Source organism: Argiope bruennichi, chromosome 11 (genome assembly GCF_947563725.1).
Source record: "Argiope bruennichi chromosome 11, qqArgBrue1.1, whole genome shotgun sequence".
Classification (NCBI taxonomy): Eukaryota; Metazoa; Arthropoda; class Arachnida; order Araneae; family Araneidae; genus Argiope; species Argiope bruennichi.
Genome location: NC_079161.1, coordinates 78407180 through 78421957, shown reverse-complemented (window position 1 = coordinate 78421957; position 14778 = coordinate 78407180). Strand labels below are relative to the sequence as shown.

The following is a 14778-nucleotide window of genomic DNA, read 5'->3' as shown; positions in this document are numbered from 1 at the left end:
AATTTGAGTAATAAGAAATTCGATCTGAAGTATCTTATGTGAAGTTCAGGGAAAGTTGTTGCCAATTACGTTTGTCTTAAAATTGAGGTGCTAATTATACCTCCAAATCGATGATTACTTAAGCGAAGAAACAGTATTGTAATCGATGGTCTGTTTAGTTCATTTTAAAAGATAAATTATACTATCAAACGGTATTCTCAATTGATTCATTTATTTTCTAACTTTCCCTGAACGTTTTATCCTGAATTTAGAGTTTTCCTTTCCCTTATGAATAGATCATTAATTGCCATATGTTTAATCAATTTCTGAAAAGGCAACAGACTGTTTCTGGAATTTGCACAAAGAAAATAAGGAAGAATTCTATCTAGAATATCTTTTAATTATTTCCCGTAATGCCTTAGGAGAAAAATTCCATTAGGCCTAGAATACCTAGTTAAATACATGAATCAAGGAATCCTTATAGATCTGAAATATAGTATCTTTTATTGATTGAAAGCACTTTAAATTCAAATATATGGGCATAAGTTGACTTGCAGAACTTTTTCTGGGAAAAAGTAAACTTTCATGCTTTGTTTGGGAGACAGTCAGTGAATCTCATGTTCGATTATAACCAGTTTAATTTACTAAATGAGCAGGAATTTACTAGATTTTTTTTGAAAAAGAAAATGCGAATTAAAGTCACAACTAGAGATTGAAATTCATAAACTTATTCCACCAATTCATGTTTTTCATCCACGTCACACCCTAACATCTGGATCACTATGGTTTATTTTAAAACTAATCACAGAATACCTAAAAAAACCTTTCCTCATCCATTTCATCATGGTTTGTTTTAACATTATCCGATTTCAGATACTACTCCAAACTGGCTCCCATTCGACTACAGGGACGAAACGTTTCTTCGGCAAAGCCAATATCCTGTGGAATCTGCTTCACAGAGGAGAGAACCTCGCCAACCGTTTTCTCTGGCAGAAACCAGTGTCCTGATGAGTGGACCTTGGAGTATAAAGGATACCTTGCAACAAAGGATGCAATTATTAGCTTAAAAGGGGATATTATATGTATAGATTCAAATGCCAAAGCCTCAGATAGCCAAATTTTAGTGGCAGACAAGACAGGAGCACCCTGGGAGTCAGAACATGTCACCGATGTTAGGATGGGTTGTGGAGTTGGACCTTGTGAAAAGTTTCAGATTGATTCCCTGATTCCCTGCGTTGTTTGTAGTTATTAGGAATATTAAATAAAATTTTTATTCCTCGTATGAGTCGCCTATCTTAATTTTTTAAAGTTATTTATGTTTGTCATGTATTTCTGTATTTAGTGGCGAAGAACAAACTTTATTGACGGAATCTGGTATCTTTCTGAGTAGATTAAGGAGTAAGCCATTTTTCACTAGATTGAGTAAAATCTTCATAATGCTGAAAAGCATTCTAAAATGCCTGTGTCTTTTTATATTCATAATGTCGTTCTGCGAATAGACAACTTCAAAAACTGCCAGTCATAACATACAATATTATTCGAGGTATATTATGGAATAAACTATTTTTTCATCTTTTAGTACATTAAGTAGACTTGTTATAACTTTTTTCTAATATAAAAATATTCTAAGCTTCAAAGTCTTAGGACTATTTATTATAGTGTTCTGGTACTGCGTTGACAAACAGTGAATTACAATTATCAATCCTGGAAGCATTCATCTTTCTGCGTGGAGTAATGTATAAGCTATTCTTCCTTCACAAAGTAGATTAAGTAGACTTTTCTTCTTGGAATTTCTGATTGGAGATTCCAAGAAGAAAAATCTACTTAATCTACTTTGTGAAGGAAGAACCTACTTGGAATTTCTGATTGGAGATTCCAAGAACATTCTAAGCTTAAAAACAAGTGATTATAAGTAAGTTTTCATTCCAATATAGATTACAGCAATATGATTTATTATGTCGTTAAAAAATAATTATTGAATTTGAGATTATAGTTTTCCTACCTACAATTTTAACCAATTAGAACTGATTTTTTTTTCTTTTTCTCAATTTTATCCTTCTTTTTATATTTACATATTTATTTACATATCTCTCTATATACCTTTCGATATCTATTTAGACATAACTATCTCACTGTATATCCATTCACACATTTTTTGATACTTTATATTCGCCGATTGCATTCTTTTTTAAAAGTTTCTTTGTAAAATTGAAACCAATAAAATAAAATTGAAATTGGAGGAAATGAAAAGTAAAATTAATATAAATATTGATATACATGAAATATTTGAATAGACTTTAGGAGCAGAGTACTGTGACGGCACAAAGAGCCATTTTAAATATAAATCTATGAATGAGTCATCAAAAATGAATTTGCTCTAACACCATAAACAGCAAAAAACTTAAAATATCTATTAAATTAAGATAAAGAACAAATTATCTATTAATTAATAATAGATACTACAAATTATCTATTTCATTTTGACAAAATATTTCATTATTATAGATTGAGAAATTTCCCATTTCTCATCAGTCATCTCTTAAAATATATCTACATAATGTTGTGGTCTCTAATTTCCAAAATAAACTTCACCGACATCCTATAATACCTTTAGAATAAATATATCTTTCTTATTCTCCCTAATAAAATGAAACTATTCGTGTGGTCAGTATGGTTTAACAGGTCTTTGAATCCTCAAACACAATACCAAAGAAAATAATATAAAGTGTTGCTGACGTTTCTTTAGAATCAAAAGACAAATATTTTCTAGTCGTGCTCATTATTAAAAGTGCTTTCATTTATATTTTACTTGATTAAATGTACTCTTTTTATTTTATTATTTAATTATGTTTTTACTGAATGTTAGCTGATTAAATGTGCCCTCGTTCATATCTTACACGCTTTTGCTTATATGATACTCGATTAAATGTGCTTTCAATCATATCCTAATTAATTTAAATGTGCTTTTATTGAAATGTTACTTGATTAAATGCGCTTTGACTCAAACATTACTTAATTAATCGTGTTTCTATTCATATATTGTTTGAGTAAATTTATTTTTACTCATATTTTACCTATTTAAATGTGATTTTACTCATATGTGATTATTAAATGTGTCCATACTCGATTTAGTGTGTTTCCATATATCATTTGATTAAATGTACTTTCATTGATATATTACATTATAAATTTACCTTTATTATAAGTCATATTACTTTTAATAAGTTATTAAAAATAATTGTCATATTACTTTTTCATTTCCAGATTCTATTCTAAACTGGCTCCCATCCGTGTCCAGGGACGAAATGTGTCTTCTGACCAGTCCATCTCCTGCAGCGTGTGCTTCATAGAAGAGCGAACCTCAGCAACAGTTTTCCCTGGAAGAACCACCTGCCCACCAGAGTGGACCTTGGAATACAACGGATTCCTCACCACCAAGGACATACGAAGCAGGAAGGGTGACTACATCTGTCTGGACTCGCACTCTGAGTCCAGCGAGAATCAGGTCTTGTTGATGGGCAAGATGGAAAAACACGATCATGTCAGCGATGTTAAACTTGGCTGCGGAACTCTTCCTTGTAATAAGTTCCAGAAGGATTCTTTGATACCCTGCGTCGTCTGTACTTATTAGGAAGATGAAATAAAGCAAATACTGAATCAGTGCTTGATTTATTTTTTGAATAGTTTTTCTCTTTATATCTAAGCTGATCTATGGTGAAGAATTTTTCACACTGATTTACTCTTCATATGTACCTTGAATCTGATTTTTGAATTATAGTTTCATGTACATTCAAGGAATTAAGTTGACTTAATAAATACATAATTTAGAAATATTTTTTAAAAACTCAATGTTTATATGGATTTAATAATTATAAAAATGCTAATATTCATAGAGAAAAAGAAATTGCATAAAACTGTATTTGAATTGCCCTCAAACAGGTGATCATTAACACCACCAAAATGAGATTTATTTCTCTGCAAGTTACTGATACTTTTTCATCTTCATGAGCATAGCAGCTCTTTGCAGACCTTGGCTACCTCAATCATGCGCACTTTCCAGCGCTTTCTATCCCACCCCAACTCACTTCCTGTTCTTTATCCTCAGAACATTCAAGTCTGTTTCCACATCATCCAGCCACCTATTTGGAGGTCTTCCTTGAATCCCATAGGATCCCATAGGATTTTTAAAAGCGAATATTTTGAGAGTGTCGTTTTCAGGGCAAGAAAAAAAAAAACCTTCTCAAAATTAGGGCTTAAATTTAATGGCAATCTATTTAAATTTGGTCATAAATCGAAGGATATGAGCTCATTTGTATTACATTATGAGTTTTCTGTATTTCCCTTAAAAAATGCATTTAGGGGCGCATTCACAAATTTCAAAATATCGACTGCTTTTTATTTAGCATTTAAAAGCTACTGATCATGAATCCCATTTCCACTGTTATAATATTCTATTAACAATCACTATTTTTAAATTTGGAGGATAATATAATTTATGGCAAAGCTAGAATTTTTATTTGTGAGTTCATAGAAGGTCGATTACAGAATATTAGAAATTACAGCAAAACAGGAATTGTATTCCTAATAAATAATTGATAGGATTTAAGTATTTAATTTTGCAAATTCTCTGAAGAATTATTTCTCTTATTTATTGATGCGAACAATAAATTTCATATTTTGTAACAAGAGGAGGGCCATTTGTGTTCGGTTACATTTATTGATCTTTGTTTAAGTGCTACACAAATATTTCATATGATTTATCTACCATAATTATAAATATTATAATATTTATTTAATAACAAATAGAATAAAAAAAAATCAGGCATCAAAACATTTTCATAAAACGGATTTAGTATTAATATTTTAGATGCAAGATGTGTAAATTTATTACCTGTACTTAAAAATAAAGAATTTTAAATAATTTTAATCATTCCCAATTTATTAATATTTTATTTTACTACCATTTTTGCCAGTACGAAATTACTCATTTTTTCTTGATATTTAAGTGAAGTAAAGAAGCGGATGAAATAAAGTTGAAAATCAATAATTTTCAATTTTTTACTAATTAAGGGGGTGTTCTTACATCATTTTGAAACAATTTACAAACTTTTAAGAACGGATGCAAAAATTAAGCCTATATCTCTTCTCAAACTTTTAAGAATAATTTTGTGGTTTTTAGTAAATTATATTTAGATGTATATTGTGATTTGTAATTTATTTGTATTAAATTTATTTTTCCATTTAATATAGTTTGTTGTTAAATGTCGAGGTTTTTTTCTGTAATAGTTTAATTAAATTAACTTTGTTTTGTTTAAACAAATAGGTTATAATATAAGTTTCCGATTATTAACACACACACACACACGCACACACACACGCGCACGCACGCACACACACACACACACACGTACTCACGCACACACACACACTTCTTACAATTATAATTCCTTTCCAATTTCTATTTGTACAAGAAACAGCAAAATATCTGATGTATAAAAACTTAAAAAAAGTGCTACAATAATGGAAATTAAAGATTTGATTAAACATTGAAAATTTACTTTCCACATTGTAACACCAATATATCCTATATATTTGTCTACATATAATGAAATATTCCTCAATCAATAAAGCATTTACATAAAACAATACGTATTAAAATTAAGAAAATAATTTTAAATTGGTAGAAAATTTCGAAACTTAAAAAGCAAGACAAAATATTAGTTAATTTCCAATGAATTGAAAATTTAATTAATTTTTGATCTTTTAAACTCTGATAGTATTCTTTCTCATACATACACATTATATAAGAGTGTAAGCACATTTATATAATAAGTAACATTATTAAGTTATTTTATTATAATAACACACTTATATAATAACACTCTGAAATTCCCAGAGTGTGTAAAAAATTGGTTAAATTCAGAAATGTGAAACATACATATATACATAGACGCTATAACTTTTAATTATATTAAGATGGTGCTTCTGTAACGTGAGGGCATTTCACAATGCGAAGATGTTATCGTGGTCGAAATGTTTTGATTATAATTATGCATTTTCTTTCTAATGCATCATATATGAGAAAGTATAGACATTTTCTTAAAGTATTTCACATTTTACAGCCTGAAAATGCGATATTTATTGTATAATAAATAATTATCCTCTTAATAAGCAAAATCATACTGCAAGTTTCATACACAAAATTACTTTAAAACAGACATATAATTTCCCAATAACACTTTTCACTTAGTACTGAGCTAGAAGCAGACGATCAGTCAGCAGAGATATTCCAAATAGAGATCGCAGAAAGTATCAGGTGCGTTTTCTCATCAGGCTGTTCAAAAAAGAAAGCGAATCGACTGAAAGCAAGAACAGCGAAAATAATATGTTGATAACACCTTCGCTTACATTGTAATTTCTTTTAATACTTCCATATAAAAGGAAACTTAAGAAAAATAATAGAATTTTGAAGGTAGGAAGCTGGTGTATCAGCGTACAGAATAGTATTTATCAACTATTAGTTAGGGAGGAATAATTATTCAATATTAATATGGTTGGTGAGTACGCCGCGTTTATTTAGAAATTTACTTAATTTAATTTTAATTTTAATTAATTAATGGGAAGAGTCTCCTATATAAGAATTTTGTCATTTATTATTTGTTTTTATTATGATTGCCTTTACACATTTTAATTTAATTTAATATCTTTCACATTTCTAAAGATGAAATTTTGTAATAGAATTTTCTATTATTACCTAATGTAGCAGAGTTCTGAAATTTTGAGCAGTTGTGTGCTCTCGATAAAATTACAATATTTTAATATTTTAGGAATTTAGTTTTCAATTGACATATAAATTTTAGATAATTTTTTTTTCCATTCAAGGAATACCTTCTGATATTAAATTTTATGAAACAATAAATTTCTTATTTCCATGATAATTAGTGATGGATTATGAAATATATTAAGAATTAAGAAATAAAAAAAAGAATAAAAAATTTAAAATGGCTTTTCATGTTTCTTCAAAAAACAATATTTCAAAAATCATCAAAACCTTCAAAATCATAATTAACAATACTTCAAGCAAATAAGTCCCAAAGAATATTATAAGAAAAAAAAATCCTTATTATTCATTAAAAATGAATTTTATTGGCACGTGAATGTCATACAATGAGATTAGGAGTCAAAATGTTAAATATTGTGATGTTTATTGGTTGGGGAGTATTTATTTTGTCGGATTATTAAACAGGCGAATTATACAACAGCAGGGGCCTTGCAACTTTAATAGGCTCCGAAACCTCAAAGTTTTTTTTTGAGGCAATATGGAAGGTGTTTCATTTTGTGCTATCATTTTATTATAAAGATTATGAAATAGAATTTATTCAAATTAAAATCTGTTATTTTTGAATTGAATAATTTAAAATTATTCTAGAAATATTCCTAATTATCAGTTGTAAGTTTAATATAATGTTATTTTATAATTTTATAATGTTGTTTTATAATTTAATAAAATGTTCGGTCTATTATAAAATATATATCAATTCTTCTAAAAAGTTAAATTTTTTTATGATTTCGTTTAAAATAGCTGTTAAATTTTATCTTTTTATTTTTTTGTATGCGATATGCTGAAATCAATTTTTTTAGAAAGTAATCTGCATCAGCTTATCTTAACTTCAATTTCTCAAAATTTGCTACTTGTAACTAATTATATAAAGATTAAATTTAAATGAATAAAAAAATAATTCGATTTGAAAATTCGATGGGAAAAAGAGAGCCTCCAGATTTGTATTGCATTAGTGTCCATAGAAAGTTTAATTCATTTGTCCTTGAAAAGTATCGGCAAATTGCATTGCACAATTTACTGATAATTTCTAATTATACGACTAGACCAAGAAGTACCACATTTGTCATGTAATTACTTTTTTTTTGGGTGGGAGGAGGGAGGGGTAGATACTCAGTCAAACCAGATCTCTTCAAACCTAAATTTAGATTTTTGATTAAAATCAATCTAAAATTTAGATTTTTGATTAAAATCAATCTAAAATTTAGATTTTTAATTAAAATCAATCTAAAATTTAGATTTTTAATTAAAATCAATCTACATGTCAAGGTTTCTCTTCAATAAGTTTAGAGCATATTAATGTATTAAAATCTTTTTTTTTTTGAGCCGCTTTGAAATTTCGAACTTAAGCTTATCAGTGATGGCAACTTCATTTCCACACACTATTTTATTTTATTTTAACAAAATTTTAAAAATATGACAGGTGTATTTTAATATTTTTAATCCTTTTAGTAGTTGTATTTATACAAACATACGTTGCAGGTGACATTAAACGCATTTTTTTGTTATTGTTGCTATAATTAGGATTAAACTTTTAAAAATAATATTAAAAAAATTCTAATCAAGACTAAAATTTTATAATTCTGCATCATTTCTTTGGTCGAATCTCCTTTAATTTTACTCGCAATAAATCGTTTTAATTTCTTTCTTTTTTTATGATTACAATACTTTTCATCGATGAAATTCGTAAATAAAGTGTCCGAAACCAATGGAACAGGCATTCAGTTCCTTAAATATTGCATTTGGAAATATATTTCCAAATGCAATATTCAATAATTGTGCTGATTTTTATATTTGTATTTCTATGTACATTTTAATGCTATTTCAATTCTTTAAATTCTATTTTCTCAAATTCTAATCTTTGGCTGAATTTTCTTATTAAAAAAACCTCAGAAATTAAAATCTACTGCATATTTTTTGTTCAAATTTGATATTATAATTTTTTAATATGCTCAGCAATTCTTGAACAAGAAAATGAATAATTTATTCACTTATAAATATACTATAGTTGTTTAGATACATCACAATACGAGTAAAAAAAAAATCATGCTATTTTTAAGTTGAACTCCAATATTTTAAGAGTGGATAGACATTTTTAATAGTTTATGAACAGATAGAATAGTGTATATTTTAGTACAAGAACTAGGCCATATATTTCTTAGTTGTTTTTATAAATCTTTAAATCAAAATATTTTTGCTTTATACTTTTTGCTTAGACAAAATAAACAAAACAAAACATAACCCTTTTTTAATTTTTTTTAAAAAAAATTTGTCATTTAACTGTTATATTTTGGTTTCTTGGATATTTATTCAATCTTTTTTTTATGTAGGAATTCAAGAATACAAGTTTTAAAAGCATTTTTTAAAAAATTCAACCCGAATGTAAATTTAATCTACGTAATTAAAGCTGTAACAATTTATAAAAATGCTACTGATAGTCTAGAAAATTCTGGATAATGGTAATATTCCAATGTTACAAATCTTATGACATAAAAATAGCTGAACATTTAATGCTTGTTTTAAATCTTGTTTTACTCTTTTAACAGCTACTTGTGGTGTTGGGGCCATGTTATATGTCCTGCCAATGATGCTCGGTAGGACATACGATATGAAAACAGATTCCGTTGGTATCGATATCTTCGATCAAAAAGACATAGACGATGCAACAGTAAGTGCCATTTTGTTTCAGTATCTATTATTACTTACATTGAAACGTAGCATAAAGATAATATAATAATGGTCAAAAAATTCGAACTTGATATTTTCACGAATTTACGTTTAACACCTCCCTAAGTTAGAAAAACACATTTTTGGAAAATGTCCGCTGTTTGTCTGTCTGTAACAAAGATACTCAAAAATGCTTTGAGATGGGTGGATGAAATTTGATATATGGTTTTTACACCAACTTTATAGGTTTCTATTAAAGTTTAAATAAAATCTATCACAGGTTTAGTTTAGTTATATTAACGTCCAGTTGTAAAGCAATACTAGGGCTATTTTGGGACGGACCTCGTCATTTTGAACCGCGGTCAGATGACGAGGACGACACCTGAGCTAGCACTCCTCTCTCCACACTACACGTTTGGACGGAGGACGTTTGGCATGACGGTTTTAATGTGCAACAGACACCCTTACACGACGGTTCTTCGGTGGAATCGGGTCTCGAACCTGAAACCCTACGGCTCACAAGCCGAGACGTTACCACCAGGCCACCACGGCCCTAATCTATTACAGGAAGTCCGTCTGTCTGACTTTTCGAGTAAAAGTTAACATGATAATTACAAAAAAAAGAGAGCTAGATAAATAAAATACATTACACAGATTTAACATCTATAGTGTAGATACCAATCAAATTTGAGCTAAATGCAACAAGGAATTGACTGTCTGTTAGTGTGTACTTTCAGAAGCATGTAAACGCGATTGTTCAAAAAGGCAATGACTTGAATGTATCAAATTTGGTATTGGATTTTGTGACTTCAAGTGAAGTTTTGTCTCAAATTTTTGTTTGAATCGATTGAGAAAAACGTGTCTAAAACACAAAATCAATTTTTGAGTACCTACTATTAACGTATGCCAGAGATTGATAGCTAAATAACTCGTCAAGGATGACGAGAGATTCAGAAAATGTGCTTAATTGAAGCCAAAAGTTTATATATTTTTTTAAATATTGTACACGGATGTCATGTAAGGCGTTCTCTGGCACGAAAAATTTATTAGAGAGTATGCAAGAAAGTTTTGTGGAAACCCTTCCACCTGGTGATTATAGCGATGGAATGTACGGTACTGAGTACTAGATATTTTTAAGGAAATTTTTAGTTTGAATGATTGGCGGTATCCTAAAAGAATGTTGTATTCTACTAAATATAAATGCTTTCACTTTATTCTAAAGAAAACTTAAACATGATTTTTGTGGATAAAAGAAGAAGAGGCAGCCGGAATTGTCTCTCTAAAACTTTCTCGCGTGATTTTCTTTCATTGCTGAAGGTTAAAGAAAAAGAATTCTTTTTAATAGCTTTGCAGTTTACATAAGAAATAGGAGGGAAATATGTGATAGGATTAAGGGTTGTGACGTGTGTGTAGCTAAGTCGTTCTCTTGGCCCTAGATGGCGCTACTATAGAAACAAGAGGCGCTCCCCCTCAGGCTTAAACCGGCTGTCTTCGAATAGCGGACTTGTCAATGGCAAGTGCCATTAGAAACAACAACAACAACAGAAACAGGAAAATGATAGCTCAATACCGCGAAATTTAGAAGACAAACGAATTGCGCATTTACCTTTTTAATAGTGCCATGATATCATGGGATCCATCTTCGTTAGAAAGGTTCATATACGCTAGGTTCATATATGTAAGAAAAATGTAATAATATGGCTTTAAGGCCAGAGGATTTGGTGAAATCATGGACAAAATATTATGTCAAAACAAGCTATTTGAAATCAAATATAATCAATGCTCCTGGCAAACTAGCTAATTGCGGAGACGGTTATTATTAAATAAATTGAACTTGAAGTAAACAAAACATGCAGAAGAGAGGCGTTAAAATTTCTTTTACGTCATTAAAGTTGAAAAATCTGTTTTTAATTTGAAAATACTTTTTAAAAATTCTTCGTACTTAAAAATTGATTTGAAACTTGACTATTTTCTTATTCCAAAGTTTAAAAACACATTTAAGCCTTTAATGACAATGTTAAATGTATTATGTTTGATTCTTTAGAAACTATTAATGACTAACTACCTACGGCGATCAGCTAAATCATGGGAATATTAATTATGTTTGTATAATTCCGATAAAATCTATTGTAATAACAATTCCTTCAATAAAGTATTTATAAGCACAAAATAGTAAGATTGCAGAGACGTGCTGTTTTAATAGTTTTACACTTGTTCTCTTTATTGTGTGCATGAACCTTCCTAATGAAATCAAGTCCCATGACTTCATAGCGCAATTAAAAACTTAGGTATTTTGGTAATATATTTGAACTATCGTGTCGCCATTTGGGGTAGTGCAATTTCAATTTCTGATTCCTTATGAAAACTGACAGTTAATTAGCAAGGTTTCAGCAATGGTAGAACATTTTATAAAACAATAAAAAAATGTTTGATTTTTTTTGTCATAATGAAAAAATTGCAAAAAATTATAGTAAAAATATTTTTTTTCTTCTTAAAAATTCAGGAAATATTTGTTTGTTTAGCGAAACTGGTATTACAAAAAAGATTTTTTAAAAAAATTCAAAGTGATGTAAAAATAAATTTTGTACAAAAACTTTTCTGGAGATATCACGAAAAAATCATACAAAAATTCTATTTGAAATTTTCAAAAACAAAAAAGTGTATTTGTGTCCAATTTTTCCTGTTGCTGTATTTATTCTAACTCTTAGAACCTTATTAGCTGTAATCACAGACTGTTTGCATTCCATTGGATAGTAGGAATGCCTTTTGGTATTTTCCTTGTCATCTCAGAATTTATAGAAAAAATTATTCCTGTACAAATTTAATCTAATTTTCAGTTTTGATTATGTTGTATATTAAAAATATATTTTATCTTATAATTTTAAAAGGAGAAATTCTTGTACATATATAAAAGTTTATTTCGTGCATCTCGGAAATGGCTCTAACGATTTGGATAAAATTTTATATTTAGATTAAGTTTTGCTTTTTAAGTGGATTTATATAGGTATCTTGCCTGAAAAAAAGCGATTTTAGAACAATAACAACAGCAACAACATTTTTTTATAATTAACTATTGGAGCACTTTTTTATCTGCTCTGATGCTGACAATGTCATATAATGCCATCTTGGACTCAATTTCACCATGGTAAAATTGAATGTAAGTTTTAAAATATAAATAATGACCGAAAAACTGTAAAATGTAATATATATATAACTGTAATACTAAATATAATGTAATATATATAACTGTAATACTAAATATAATGTAATATATAAACTGTAATACTATAATGTAACAAATTGTTTTGAATAACATGTTAAGTTAAGTGCGTTTGTGTTTTTTATATTTAAATGACCAGTTCATATATAGGTTACGATTGAAAAATATTCATATGTAATCAGTATGTGATTCATATTTAAATATTTTCTCCGAAAAAACACAATTTTTATAATAAATAAATGAAATAAAAATAAATAAATAATCTTAAAAAATAAAAAATGAAATCTACGATCGCAAATTTCAAGTTATTATGTGAGAACATTATTATTTTTTAAGAAATTATTTGTCTTAATTAATTAAGTCATTAACCAGTTTAAACCGGTTTGAAACAATCACTAAAATTATCTATCGGTCTCTATCTCTCTCCCTCTCCCTCTCTCTCTCTCTATATATATATATATATATAGTAAAGTATATAATATATATATATATATATATATATATATATATATATATATATATATATATATATATATATATATATATATATATAATCCTGAAGTAAACTATATATATACTAAGTATATATATCTATAATATTTTTTGAACTTTCATTTTCAATTTTTCTTGTTGGAAAAGAAAGTTTTGGAGCTCGACCAATTTGGAGATGAAAAAAAAAAAAAAAAAAAAAAAAAAAACATTATTTTTCTAAATATTGACGCATGCGTAATCTGATAGTCTCGTGATTGTTTCAAACCGGTTTAAACTGGTGAATGACTTAAATTAGTTAAGACAATTCGTAAGAATTCAGAGATTGAATAATTTGGAAATCAAGTTGTAGCTTTTGTTGGCGATAAATCGCCAAATGCGACAATCTTCTGCATTATTTTCTAATAACCCTACAAGCGAAAAGTTGATGCCTTAAAAACGATAAATAGCCAATTTGTTGCCTACGCATTTTGAGGCTTCAAAAACTTCCAACCAAAACAACATCATGTTCTCACATGATAAAAAAAAAAAAAAAACAGCCGAGCGAAGCTTGGTTTTTCAGATATTCATATTTTATCTTTCCTTAAATATCAGCATATCCGAAAGGATATAAATTGCTCTTCTAATACCAATTACCTTTTTTACTTGTTTGAAAATGTTTTAATTAGAATTTGCAAAATATTATTAATAACTGTTAATTATAATAACTATTAATAACTGTTATTATTAATAACAAATAACTGTTTTATATGTATATCGAAAGCTATTGTAGTTAAAAAAAGCGTTTGTTTTGTCTCTCAGAATAACCCTATACCTAATCCGGAAGTGAGGTCTTATTACATGACGATTCATGAATCGAGCGACAAAAGAGAATTCCTGGGAATATCGGGGGATCTGGCTCTCAAAGTCTCATCCGGTCTTGTGGACGTAAGGGGTGCAGGAGAGTATTTGAGGGATACGTCGAATGCAGAAAAAAGTGTCGAAATTCTCATAAAGCTGACGTTCACCACAGTAAGTATTGGATTCTAGCAAAGTACTATCAGGGTTTTAGTGTAGCTAATATAATGTGCTCTAACGAGTTCGCAGCATATATATATGTGTTAATTTTCAGTTAAATATTTAGTAATTTTCTTGATAATGATTTTCAATGCAGCTTATTCTTTCATCATATTTTTTCAATGTCTGTACTGTTTTTTCAAGTACTAATAATGTTTGTAAAACCCTTTTTTAAAATTTTAATTACAATCTACTTTTCAGTCTTCAATTAGTTACGTTTCAAATCATGAATTTTACGGAATTTTCTCTTTTTTTATGATGTTTATTGTGGTTTAATTTTCTTATAATATTATTAATTATAGTAATATTTTTTGATTATTAATTGTTTTTTTATTCTTTAATATATTTCATGACAATTATTATGAAATCGGAAACCATTTTTCTCAAACTTGCTCACAGATGGCGCCTTTCGACTGAAATCAAAATTTAATTGAAATAAATCGATAAACTTATATTTTAATCAAACATTGAAAATAGAATATGTTGCTATTGAAAACTCAGAATTGTACATAACTTCAAAACTCTATTG

General features: G+C 28.2%; 1 protein-coding gene across 2 annotated transcripts in view; it reads left to right on the top strand.

Annotated features, from left to right (window-relative positions):
* Positions 1-3647, top strand: part of LOC129957616 (uncharacterized) — a 38137-nt gene extending 34490 nt beyond the window's left edge. Inside the window, exon 10 of one of the 2 annotated variants that reach the window (XM_056070034.1) lies at positions 3244-3647. In XM_056070034.1, the coding sequence (XP_055926009.1) occupies positions 3244-3610 (367 nt within the window). In that variant the 3' untranslated portion in view covers positions 3611-3647. Of the gene's footprint in view, positions 1-852; positions 1265-3243 lie in introns of those variants that run through there. The other variant, XM_056070033.1, reaches the window with a different exon arrangement.
* Positions 3648-14778: the final 11131 nt, after the last annotated feature.